At 34.0% G+C, this 14,401-nt stretch overlaps 1 protein-coding gene across 2 annotated transcripts in view; it reads right to left on the bottom strand.

Moving 5' to 3' along the window:
• Positions 1-14,401, bottom strand: part of VPS50 (VPS50 subunit of EARP/GARPII complex) — a 127,797-nt gene that overhangs the window by 77,184 nt on the left and 36,212 nt on the right. For both annotated transcript variants that reach the window (XM_032252955.1, XM_032252956.1), the window contains exons 10-12: positions 9,830-9,872; positions 8,334-8,432; positions 4,948-5,088 (exon numbers count right to left, since the gene is read on the bottom strand). In XM_032252955.1, coding sequence (XP_032108846.1) covers positions 4,948-5,088; positions 8,334-8,432; positions 9,830-9,872 — 283 coding nt within the window. The remainder of the gene's footprint in view (positions 1-4,947; positions 5,089-8,333; positions 8,433-9,829; positions 9,873-14,401) is intronic.

Consider the following 14,401-nt stretch of genomic DNA (forward strand, 5'->3'; position numbering starts at 1 on the left):
ATTTAAGAATGAAACTTTAAAAGCCTATAAGAATGGAACATTAGATCAGTATTATATTTTGTCTTTCTATGATGTACTATTATAAAGCACCTGTGCTAATATAAAGTACATGGCTCAGAGAAGGTGCTCAATGTTAATTTTCTTTCCCTCTCACTTAACCTAAACAGACTATAATTGTGTTAACACCACACCAGTTGGAGACAAATATGGCAATCTAATTACTCAGGAAATACTTCCAATGTGCCAGACACTATGAAAACACATAATGAAATGACTTCAAAAGATTTTCTAACAGAAACATTTTATTTTCCCCCAAATAATGTATATGTGTGTATGTATACGTGTGTGTGTGTGTGTGTGTGTGTGTGTGTGTATAGAAAAAAAAAATATATATATATACACAGAGAGAGAGAGAGAGAGAGAGAGAGAGAGAGTTTTTCCATGGTGTATATTTTTACTACATTATGAAATTCATCATAAAAACAGAACTCAAAGCTCATTAAGATCATTTGGAAAGGAACACTTTTAAAAACAGTTGAGAAAACTTCAGGCAGCCTAGCCAACTCTATTATCCTAAAATTAATCAATAACACCCTAATTAGCATCTTGAAATAAGCTCCCCAGGAAAATCCATCAGTCTGCCAAAGAAATGTTATTTTTAAAAAGGAAAAAAAAAATGCTTATGAATACTTCACAAACTTTCAAATAAACCACAAAGGTTTCTCTACAAAAGTGCTATATTAAAAGTTTCCAAATGTTGTCTATAAATCTCTCCGCAAATTGATGTAAACATGTAGAATACATCAAAATGTAAATGCAATCACAAACAAGGCTTAATTTTTTAAGTAAATAAAAGTACTAGTATGAGCCCTTTATACTGTCCCTTCCAGAAATGAAGTATATTGAATTTTCATTTGAAAATCTTTGGGTTTCAAAATAATGTACCCATTAAAAAAAAAAAAAAAAAAAAAAAAGAACTGAAACAGCTGGTGTAAAAACAGTAAATCAATACATTTAAGAAAACCAGGAAAAACTGACTGAAAGATAACCTATAAAAACTATGCATGTAATTAAACCATTCAAAAAACATGGTTTAGTGAAGAAAAAAAGTACATTCAACTGCAAAATGATTTCAAAAAGCTCAAAACCAACTAAATTTTTAAACTCAGAGCAATGGTGAATGGAAACAAACGGCAGAAATTTCATTGGGAAAGGATGCTGCTGGCTTGTAGAACTTTGAGGTTCTCTATACCAGAGTAAATAAAAATGGAACACTAATTTTCTACCAGATTTCTTTATAAAGAGATTTTTTAAAAAATATCTAGTTTAATTTCACTGTTGCTCATTTAGGCTGATATCTAAGAATTGTTTAAAATGATACTATGAATAAAGCAAGCAGATGATTATCTCTTTTCATTTCTACTCTCTTTCCATTTAAAGGAAGCACAATTATTCCCTGTTCACAGGAACTCAATCTCCCTTTTACTCTGTACCATTCATCTTGATTTTCAATGTTATTTTTAAACTCTATTTGCGATTAAAGACTTCGTTCAAAATATTGCTGTGGACAGAGAAAACAAACTGCCAAAATGCCTAGACTCTTTCTTCTCATTTCATGGCACAGTCAACACCCTGCACATCTTCTGAGGACTCTCTCGCTTCTTGCTTACCTGATGCTCCTCTGTCACATTTGCTCTCCCATGAATACATCTTCAATAATTATTATCAGTTACTTTTAATGAGAGGCTAAAATGATCACCCACTGCCACATATTGAAAAATAAGAAGCTTACATTCTAATATAAGGTTCTTTCACGAACTATCTCTCTTGCCTGAGTTATGCCAGAGCCTTGATATTTTTTCTCACCAGGAAAATATATTTAGATTTCCTTTCATCAGCTTCTTTATTCAGCTCCTAAGGGTTCCCTCTATCTTTCCTCTCCTTAGGTAATCACTATATTTTACAGAACTCAGTTACTAAAAGTTAACATCTTTTCATCAAACTAAGTAAAAAAAAAAAAAACAGAACTGGTAAGAAATAATTTCCTCCTAATCTTACCTGATTTAAACATCAAATATGATTCAATATTATGAAATAAATTAACAGGTTACAGAGAGGTTTCTGCACTCACATCTGCCAGTAGCAGCACTGACTATGAGTCTTGAGGTTAACTTCTAGGAGGCCTGAGATGATTTCTAAACTTCTTTAATTTTTTTATTGCGAACAGCCAAAGAAAATGAGTTACCTTAATATGCATCGTCATCTTCACCTTATTACATTAACTCCTTTCTTAAAAATAAATTCTTCCATGAAGCCATCACTAATATTTGATATTATTCTCACCACTTCAAAACTACTTCAACTAATGTTTTAGCACAGCTTGAATAAAAACCAAACATGTAAAACTGTTAGATGAATAATAATTTATGTGCCTGCTGTTGTGTTTTCTATGACTTTGCTTCAGAATATTGATAACTGGCTTCCTTAACTTAATTTTACATACATGTATCTCACCTACTATCATACATACACAGATAATTTTATAATACAGTACCATAAGTTTCTTGAGGATAATTTTAACAATTATTTACCAAAGATGAAATTAAGGATAAGCTATTTGTTATATGATAATTTAAATATACACAGCTACTTCAAAAGATTATTTTACAGTCAGCTTTTTTATTTTTTTCTTTTTTGAGATAGTCTCACTCGGTCACCCAGGCTGGAGTGCAGTGGTGTGACCTCAGCTCACTGAAACCTCCACTTCCCAGTTCAAGTGATTCTCCTGCCTCAGCCTCCCCAGTAGCCGGGATTACAGGCATGTGCCACTATATCTATTTTTTTTTTTTTTTTTTTTTTTTTGTATTTTTAGTAGAGGCTGGGTTTTGCCATGCTGCCCAGGCTGGTCTTAAATCCCTGGCCTCCTCATGCTGGGATTACATGCATGAGCCACTATGCCTGGCCTACAGTCAGCTTTTTTTTTAAGTGAAAGAAACTAAGAAAAAACATAATGATATAGTAAACACCTTGAGCACAAATTTTTGTTCATAAAAATATGTAAGCCAAGTATTACATTTCAGCTTTTTATTATGTAAATGTGCAAAGGGGCTTTCTCAAGAAGCATGAGCACAATATATGTCTCTGACTTTTAAAAAAGCATATAAAGTGGTCAATAAATGAAAGTACAAAATATACACATACAAACACAACAGATTTAACCATATTTAAAAAGATGAAAGGACAGAAATCTAATTTGTTTAAAATGTTTGGTTTAAGAGTTATTTTCTGCTTTAACAGAAAAAAATTGCTAACATAATAAATTGCTTTACCACCTATTAGTGATAGCAATATTTGAATTTAAAAATAAAAATTATTAGAATAAAAAAGGTGATTACGTAATTTAAAATATATACTATCGAAGTAAGAACATATATAAGAAAAATAATAAACAACACAATTCAAAATTATTTACCAAATGATAACTATACTTAAAACTGAACATTTAAAGACATATTAAGCAATTACATCACACTTAAAGTTTATAATCATAAAATCTGTAAAACGTCTTCATGATTTATACAATCAGTTTAAAAATATATTTTTTGCCATATTAACATACATACACTGTCGTTATTAACTTAATCTTTAATACATCATATATAATCACACCCTTCCAGAATACTTATTGTAGCTCAGGTATGAAAATCTCTCTAGTACCCAATAGACATGTAATCAGCACTTCCGACAAAGAAATTCATTAAAGGATGAAGATTACTTAAATTTACACTAGTTCCTGAACACAATTACAAAACGGAATAGATATCTACTTAACTAGAAGTGTTATAATTTCCTGAGTTGACATTAGAGAAAACTCAAGGATGTCTCCAGTCAGAGACAGTGCATTCTTAGGCTAAAATGGAAGAGATCATGGTAAACAATGACCTCCACATCATTAAATCAAGTGGTCAATCCTGTAATGTCACCATATTCAGACCCAGCAGCATCTGACATAGGTTCCATTCTTCTTGAAACACTTCCTTCTTCATGCTGTAGTGACACTACCATCTCCTAGTTTTCCTCCTTACACAGCTAGTTGCTCTTTTTAAGATTCTTCTAGTCTCACCCCTCTATCTACTCCCTGAATGTCATGAGGCCCAGGACCCTCATGTCTTCTTTATTTACACCCTTTCACCTTAATCTTCTTACCTGGTATCAGGGCTTTAAATACAAGTAGATGCTGATGACTCCTACATTTACAAACTCAGCCGTGATCACTCTAGGTGCTTCTATGCAAATGCCTCCTCAGCAAGTCCACTTGAATGTTTAATAGATATCAAAACAGACACATGATTTTTCACCAAGTCCTGTTCCTTCCCACTCTTCCCCATAAAAGCAAATGGCACTACCATTCTCCCAATTATTCATCATTCTCTTTTCCTCACACTCTACATCAGCAGGACCTACTTCAAAAACAGAACCCAAGTCAGTCCACTTCTCACCTGTTGGGTTATATTACCTAAAGACCTAAATTTCTCTAAGAAGAAAAAGAAAAAAACCAGTTACAGATGCTGACAAAGACAGCATTTATACACATGAAAAGACTGGTTGAAAATCTGTACAGAAAACCAGCAATGATGGTTGCGTAGAAGCCTACTAGATGCAATCATAGAAGATAATTTGGAGCCTGAGAGAGAAGGGTAAAAGAACCTATGAGATGGTAAAGAGTTGATTGAGAAGCAATCACACTCCAATCTCAGTAACCTTTACCATTTGTGTGACTCAATCCTCCAATTTCTCTATAAGGAAAAGAACAACTTGGGAGAAAAAAAATTTTGGCAAAGATTTATTTTTATTTTAGTAGCATTTTCAACTAGCAGGTGCCAAGATAAAATATGAATTTAAAATCTAAAAGAGAGATATATGAACAGTAATTAAGTCACTACATACTGTACAGAGATCCTTATATTGCAGCTTTTGGAATTTTGTGTCTGTGTTTCCTGCACACAGTTCCACATATCCAAGAACAACTTGAAACACGGTGTTGTGAATGGCTTGGGTGAAGTGCATATGAAGTTGATCCATTGCTGTCTGTGGAAAGAAAAAACATACAACATAATTTCACATTAATAAAATAAATAAATTTCAACAGACTGAAAACACCCAGGGAAACATCTTTTCAAATAATAGTTACAACACAAAGATTCCTATTATTCTCAGATGTATAACTAGGTGTTATAATTTGCAAATAACCCTTAATATAACCACATTATCAGAGCACTCAAAATAAATGTGACTTGTGATCACTGCTCTGTTGTTCTGTATTTATAACTGGTACTTATCTTACTCTTTCTTAAATATGTTGTACATAACCATATTTCTAATTACCCGCTGCATCGTTCTGCATGCATTGGTTCTTTTATGTCATTCAGTGCACTTCTCAACGGTAATCTTCTCAGGGAACCTTCCATGACTAGCCTATATAAATCAGTACTTTCTATCACTGCATCCACATACCCTGATTTATATTTCTTTGTAGCACTTGTTACTACCTGACGCCATATTCATTTACAGGTGCACCTCGCAAAGCAAATTTTTTGGTTTCCCAGTGCATATAAAAGTTACATTTATACTGTACTGTAGTCTATTTAAAGTGTGTAATGGCATTATGTCTTCAAAATCAACATATAAACCTTAATTTGAAAAAACTGCTAAAAATGCTAATAATCATCTGGGCCTTTAGCCAGTCAATCTTTCTGCTGGTCAAGGCTCTTGCCTCAATGTTGATGGTTACTGACTCATGAGGGTGTTGGTTGCTAAAGGCTGAAGTGGCTATGGCAATTTCTGCAAAGACAATGATGAAGCTTGCTGCATTAGTTGACTCTTCTTTTCACAAACAATTTCTCTGTAGCACGCAATGCTGTTTTTGATAGCATTTTATCCGAAGGAGAACTTCTTTCAAAACTAGACTCAATCCTCTCAGACCCTGCTACTGCTTTATCAGCTAAGCTTATGTAATATCCCAAATTATTTCTTGTTACTTCATCAATGTTCATGGCATCTTCATTAGTAGGTTCCATCTCAAGAAACCACTGTCTTTGCTTATCCATAGAAGCAACTCTTAAATCCATTCGAATTTTATCTTAAGACTGTAGCAATTCAATCACATCTTCAGGCTCCACTTATAATTCTACTTCTGTTGCTGTTTCTACCACATCTGCAGTGATTTCTTCCACTGAAGTTTTGAACCTCTCAAAGCCATCATGAAGGCTGGAATCAGCTTCTTCCAAACTCCTGCTAATGTTGGTATTTTGACCTCCTCTCATGAATCACGAATGTTCTTAATGGCATCTAGAATGGTGAATCCTTTATGGGAGGTTTTCAGTTGACTTTCCTGAGATCCCAGCAGAGGAATCGCAAATTTTCTTAATGGCATCTGGTAAATCCGGAAGGTTTTCAATTTACTCTCCCCAGATCCATCAGAATAATCACTATCTATGGTACCTATAGGCTTAAAAAAATGTATTTCTGAAATAGTATGACTCAGAATTACTCCTTGATCCGTGTGCTACAGAATAACTGTTATATTAGCAGGCATGAAAACAACATTCATCTTCTTGTACATCTCCATCAAAGTCATGGGAGGCTAGGTACATTGTCAATGGACAGTAATATTTTGAAAGGAACATTTTTTTCTGAGCAGGAGGTCTCAACAGTGGGCTTAACATGTTTAGTAAACCATGCTGTAATAGATGTGCTGTCATCCAGGCTTTGTTACTACACTTATAGAGCACAGGCAGAGTAGATTTAGTAATTCTAAAGTGCCCTAGGATTTTCAGAATGATAAATGAGCAATGGCTTCAACTTAAAGTCCCCACATGCATTAGCCCCTAACAAGAGAGTCAACCTGTGCTTTCAAGCTTTGAAGCCAGGCACTGACTTATCCTCTGTACCTCTGAAAATCCTAGGTGGCATCTTCTTCCAATAGAAGGCTGTTTCGTGTACAATGAAAATCTGTCCCTTAGTGTAGCCATCTTCACTAAGCTTAATCATTTCTAGGTTTTGATTTAAACTGAGAGATCTGAAGCTACTGTAGGTTTTAATTGGCCTAATTTCAATACTGTTGTTTCAAAGAATAGAAAGGTTCAAAAAGAGGGAGAGAGAAGGAGGAATGGCCAGTTGGTGCAGTGGTCAGAACACATACAACATTTGTCAATTAAGCTCACCATTTTATATGAGCATGGCCCATGGACTACAAAACAATTACGACAGTAACCTCAAGTGTAAATAACGCAGTATCTAACAAGCACAATAAAGTGAAGTGAAATAAAAAGAAGTATGTCAGTATCCCTCGCTAAAAGGTAAGATACATAAAACCCTATATCCAGACACCTGGAGCAATGCACGTAGGAGGTACAAAAAATATTTATGGAATGTAAGACTTAATGTTATGGGGGAAATGAGAAGTTATAATCCTATTTTCAAAGGTGTTTAAACATATCCCTCAAAATTGCTAAGTTCTTTCTTCTTGGATTTTTTTTCTTGGGTATAGCTTAAGACATGAAAATCAACGTACAATAAACAGTAAAATTTATTTATTCAGGTTTCAAAATGTAGAGTTTAAATTGTTTAGTAAATTCTTAAACTTCCTTCTGAAAGAGGGGACCATTTAAGGAAAGAAAACATTTACATCTATAATATTAAATGTTGTCTAGGTAAACATATAATCCTATACAAACAAAAAATTCAATTAACTTTCAAAACCATGGCACCTGTTTCAAGTTTTTCAAGGAAGCCCTTGAACGTTAAAAGTATGCAAAGCCATACCTTATGAGAGAAGTTATGACATTTCAGGGATAATGGGAGCCTCTGAAATATCTGATAAATAAAATCAACCTGTGTTACAGATAAATGTACAAAATGTACAATGTTTACATATCATTTTGAGGGAGTCATGCTGGCCTACCTAACAACCCATGAAGCTGCAAATTAGGAAGTCTTGTTTCAGAACCAAGAGCTGAGATAAAAGGAACTACATATTGTCTCCTACTGAATTATCTTACAATATACTTTTTGGAAAATCTACATAAAATTGTGAAAATACTAACCCTGACAAGTACTTCATAGTTGAAAATAAACTACTGTAATGTTTTAATCACATTATATACATTCTGAATCTAAGAGAACAACCATTTTATCATTGTTAATTCAGCATAAAAATGTACTCCATTAAATAAAACTTTCTAAGGACATGAGATTAGTAACATTCAGACTTAATCAAGAAGGACAACAAATTCCTGATTAAAGAAAAATGCAAACATCCTTTTGAAACAAACCTGTGTTTTCCCAAGAAGTCGATAAGCTTGTTGAACCTTGGTATAATGGTTAATGTCAAAATTCTTGCAGATTTTGGAAAGAGCTACATCCAACTGTTCCTATGAAATTAAAAGAAGCAGCAAAAAATGGTTAAGGAATTACGTTTTCCAGGAAATGATAAGAAAACATTAACACTAATCTCTCACTTTTAGTTAATATTTAAATACATTTACTATCATACCAGATTTCAAAGTCAAAAACAAATTTAAATAAAGTTATAAATTGTAATCGTAAATTTATTAGCAACTATAATCAAGTTTACCAACATATTAACATGTGAGTTTCTATGTCTTAAAACCCATGCCTAGTGTTTTACAGGAAACAAAATAATAGTTTTGTAATGAATCTTATTCTTATTACTACTTAATGTTTCCTCAATCATCTGCTAAAATATCATATAAACTGAATTGGAGGGACTACTGGAAAACAATAGAACAATCTTTCTGTAATCAATGAAAAGGAATTCTCAACAAAACTATATTGAATTGAAAAGTATATGCCTCAAGGTTTAAGCTTTAATATCTAAATTACTACACTTTATAGATTTCTATCTCAATGATTTCACTTTTAAATAAGAGCTTTTAACATAAATACAGAATGATACTATTAAAAGTGAAGAAATACTGAGCTCTCAAAAGAAAGCTTTCATTAAAATGTTCAGGGAAATGTTAACTTAAGCCACTCAAAGCAGTTGCTTTTGTAACTATCAAATAAACTGTCATTCTCACAATTATTTAATAGGAAATAATTGCATTTGTGGTCAAAAATCATTTTCACAAAAGGTAATTAGAAAGTCTAATCTCAACTTTTATAAATACTCTTATCAGGAAAACAGTAAAATACTAGGAGAAACAAAATATATTTATTAAAATGAATACCCTCCTTTGCAAAGACTGACAAGGAAAGAGATGAACTCTGAATATATGTAAGAGGCAAAACATGCTTCATACTCACAATTACATATCTCTGTCTTCCTAGTTTCTACATTTTTGATGAACTATATGAGTATCACTATGAGGTTTAGGAATTTACGGGGATTTTCATCAGCCAATAATCACTTATAAGTAAATTAACCCACTACACCAAATAATAAAGTAACTGATAATTGAAATATAATAGAAAGTATTTAAAAATAATAAAGTAACTGATAACTAAAATATAATAGAAAGTATTTTGACTATTATATCATTTATATGAGAGCATACCTATGACAAATAATTTGGGAATTTTTCTGGAAACGGTAATATTGTCAAATGCTGTTTTGGGATCCCATAATTTACAAGTAAATGTTTACACTAACTTGACCATGGATAGATATTCCAAATGAAAATCAAGAAATACAGAAAACTAGAGACATTGGTAATAACATGAAAGCCAAAACACAATGTTGGGTCTATGCTATTCAAAACCTTCTGAAAAGAAAAAGCCATTTAACTTAGGATATAATCCTTCTTACCTCAATCTGTTCCAAGGTATCTTGCAGCTTTGAATTCAGTTCACTATTTAAAAAAACAGAGTTAGATGTGTCTATCTCTAAAAGAGACAAATTGAGTGCTAATTAGATACATACTAACTGAATAATAAATCAACAAAATCAAAGATTAAGAGTATGAATAGTAAGACATGCTGCTGATTCTATATATAGACAATGCAATAAGAAAAAGAACTAGAAGGGAAAAAGAGTCACTGCCACCAGCAACAGGATTTTGTGAGTAGAATATCTTCAAGAATCTACAGATCAAACTGAAAAAACTGAAGAATTGAAAATTGACAACTTTTATGAGACTGGTGTGCTGCCTGCTACACTGAGGAGACAGGTTGACAGCAATTTTTAAAGAGAAAAAGGATAGCCAGGTGTGGTGGCTCATGCCTGTAACCCCAACACTTTGGGAGGCTGAGGCAGGCAGGTCACTTTGAGCTCATGAGTTCGAGACCAGCCTGGATTACAGGGCAAAACCCAGTTTCCACAAAAAATACAAAGAAGAAAAAAATTAGCCAGGCATTGGTGGCTCATGCCTGTAGTCCCAACTACTCAGGAGGCTGCGGCTGGAGGATTACCTAAGCTCAGGAAGTAGAGGCTGCAGTGAGCTGAGATCACATCATTGCACTGCAGCCTGAGTGACAGAGTGAGACTCTGTCTCAAAAAATTTTTTAAAATAATAATAAAGAGAAAAATATAATTTCAAAGTAAAATTTCCAAAATAAAAATAATTTCTATATTATTAGGAATAAAGATTTAGAAAACAGTATTTATTTACTATTTTTAAAACCAAATACCTGGAAATAAGTCTAACAAAAAATATGCAATAAAATACTGAGATAAAGTAGCCTTAAATACATGGAAGTATATGCTATGTTAACACATTTTTGTTGTTGTTGTTGTTCAGAAATGGTTTCACTCTGCTACCCAGGCTGGAGTGCAGTGACATGAACATAGCTCACTGCAAGCCTTGATCTCCTATGCTAAACAGATCTACCCATCTCAACCTCCAGTAGCTGGGACTACAGGCATGTGCCATCACATTTGGCTAGTTTTTTGTTTGTTTGTTTTAATTTTTGTAGAGATAGAGTCTTGTCACATTGCCCAGTCCCGTCTTGAGTTCCTGGGCTCAGGTGATCCTCCTACCTTAGCCACGCAAAGTGCTGAAATTACAAGTGTGAGCCTATTCATCTGGCCAGTGTTAATATACTAAAATCTTCAATGTAATTCTCACCAAAATGATCTATTACATTAACAGAAATTCTAACCACAATCACAGGTAGCTTTCTGTGTATGTGTGAAAATTAACAAGCTGCTTATAAAATTTAAGTAAAAATGTAAAGGGCTAAGAATAGTCAAGAAAATCTTGAAGAACAATGTGGAAGGACGTATACTAAAATAGGTTAGACTTACTAAGTTACTGTAATAAGATAGCAGTGCTGACATGAGGATACATAAGCAGATCAACAGAACAGAATAAAAATAAAGGAAAAAAGTCTTCAGATCTATGACAAAGAGGATATCCAATTGGCTGATAAACACCTAAATAGTGTGTCTACATAAACAATGTTTGTGTGTTTAATAGCCAATTGGATATCTTCTTTCTCAGTGATCTGAAGACTTTTACCCTTTATTTTTATTCTGTCTGAAACCTACTGGCCATTCAGGAAATACAAATTAATACTATAAATACACCGTAAAAAATGAATGAGAAGAATGGCTAAAATACTTTAAAAACGAAAAATGACACCACCAAATGTTGACAAGGATGTTGAGCAAACGGAACTACTCCTTTGATGCTAGAGGAAAAGGAAACTGACATAACCTCTTGGAAAACCCTAGTATCTAGTGAAACAACACACACTTTACCTCCCAGCAGGTCTAGTCCTGGATATATACTGAACAGAAAAGCACATAGAATGCTTGCAGCATTTTTTTTTTTTTTTTTTTTTTTTGAGACACAGTCACTCTGTCACCCAGGCTGGATGCAGTGGCACAATCTTGACTCACTGCAACCTCCACCTCCGAGGTTCAAGCGATTCTCCTGACTCAGCCTCCTGAGCAGCTGGGATTACAGGTGTGCATAATCACACACGGCTAATGTATTATATATTTGGTAGAGAGGTGATTTCACTGTGTTAGCCAGGATGGTCTCCATCTCCTGGCCTTGTGATTCGCCAGCGTTGGCCTCCCAAAGTGCTGGAATTCGCCCACCTTGGCCTCCCAAAATGCCCCAAATGCTTGGCCTCCCAAAGGCGTGAGCTATCATGTCTGGGCTCAGCATTATTTTTAATAGGCAAAAACCTGAGACAAAACAATTGCCTAGAATAATCAGATAAGTAAAGTGTGATATATTCACACAATGAAATCCTATAGCAATTAAAATGTATGTGAACCCCAAAAATGTGTTTGGCAAAAGAAGTTAGTAAAAATAGTTATATACTGTATGCTTCCATTTATTTAAAGTTCTAAACAAGCAAAACTAATTTCGGTGACAGAAGCCAAAACAGTGCTTACCTTTAGAAGAATGACCAGGATGAGACATGAGAGAAGTTTCTGGGCTGTTAGAAATACTCTGTTTCTACTTCTGGGTGGTAATTACATATCTATGTTTACTTTATAAAAATTTACTGAGTTATACACTTAGGACACGTGATTGAATCTAGATTTTTTTCCCCCTTTAATTCTTACTAGGTCAGTAAAAAACAATTAACAGAACTAACATTGTTTGAATTACTATATCTCATTACTAAAAAGGATGTGATATCTAAAAAAATAAATGCAAGCAGAGAGAACATATTTTAACAAGAAAGAATAAAACTTTATTGCTTTTAAAATAGTACAAACAAGTGAAAGACATTTAGCACACCAAAATCAGACAAACATTTTAAAAACTGCTATCTACTGGTTATAAACTTGACTCTCAAATTCCTAGCAGCCAAAGCAAAAGGGAGGGCCACAGTACATAATTCAGTGTCTATAACATAAGAACATATCAGTAGCTCAAAGGGGAAAAAGAAATCAAAACAAGGCCGAGTGCGGTGGCTCACGCCTGTAATCCCAGCACTTTGGGAGGCCAAGGCGGGCAAATCACAAGGTGAAAGATTGAGACCATCCTGGTTAACATGGTGAAACCCAATCTCTACTAAAAATACAAAAATTAGCTGGGCGTGGTGGTGCGCACCTTAGACCCAGCTACTCAGGAGGCTGAGGCAGGAAAATCACTTGAATCCAAGAGGTGGAGGTTGCAGTTAGCCGAGATCATGCCACTGCACTCCAGCCTGCAGACAGAGCAAGACTCGGTCTCAGAAAACAAAAAAAGAAATCAAAACAAAAATATAAAAATCACTTTTGTTGGCATCAAGTTCTGAGAAAAAATTTTGCCAGGTCATGATCTCCAAAGGCAAAACACCCCTGACAATATCCTTATAATACATACAATAATGGGTTCCTTACATTTGCTTCTTATAGAGCCTTTCAATGCAAGATGAAGAGATAATACCAGAATGAGATAGATGTATAGACAGATATACATAGCAATCTGTCAAAAAAGTAAAACCAATATAATACAAGTATACAGTTTTTGATGCTCTTAAGAATAAATGTCCAAACATCTAGAGGAAGTAGATCATGTTCTGCAAATAGGATAAGCCTACTTTGAACTGAAGTTGAGGACTGGAGAGTATATTCTCCAGCAAAAACTGAAAGTGAGCAAAACTATATCCTTTGACAATTAAGAGTGTAGAGCTGATACCTTATTAGAAAAATTAAGATCTCTAACCAGAATTTGTGCCTGAAATATAGCCAAATCCTCAGACATAGATTAAGGGAATACTTGTAGGTAGGACTGAAATTTCCTTAAAAAAATTATTCTAGGATAATTCCTGCCCATAAAGTAATGAATGGATAAATAAGTGAAGAATGAAAACTATTGTCCCCAAAATAATTCCCCCAAAAGGATAGCTATGATAGTGCCTTAACACTTTCAAAGAACTGAATAAATCCTCATCCAACCCCAAGAAAACCAAAACAAACAAATCAGTATCTTCTCTCCGTCAGAGCTGTTCCTTCTCCTGTGTTCTCTGTCTCAATTCACAGCATCACCACCTACTCAAACAAAGCTGAAAATCTCAGAGTCATCTTGCATTCTTCTCTCTATATATGTAATTTGTAATCAAATCCTGATGCTGCTACCATTTCATTTCGGTATTTCCCATATCTACCTGTGCTTATCTTTACTTAATTCTGTGTCCTAAATCAAGCAATTATCACCCTTTACTTAGGGAATATAAATCATTCTATTATAAAGATACATGCATGTGTATGTTCATTGCAGCACTATTCACAATAACAAAGACATGTGAATAGCAAGAAATGGAGTCAACCCAAACGCCCATCAATGATAGACTGGATAAAGACGACGTGGTACATATACACCATAGAATACTATGCAGCCATAAAAAGAAATGAGATCATGTCCTTTGCAGGGACATGGATGATGCTGGAAGCCATTATCCTCAGCAAACTAACACAAGAATAGAAAACCAA

The sequence above is a fragment of the Sapajus apella genome, unplaced genomic scaffold, assembly GCF_009761245.1.
Source record: "Sapajus apella isolate SASKATOON/1434 unplaced genomic scaffold, GSC_monkey_1.0 scaffold81, whole genome shotgun sequence".
NCBI classification, from domain to species: Eukaryota; Metazoa; Chordata; class Mammalia; order Primates; family Cebidae; genus Sapajus; species Sapajus apella.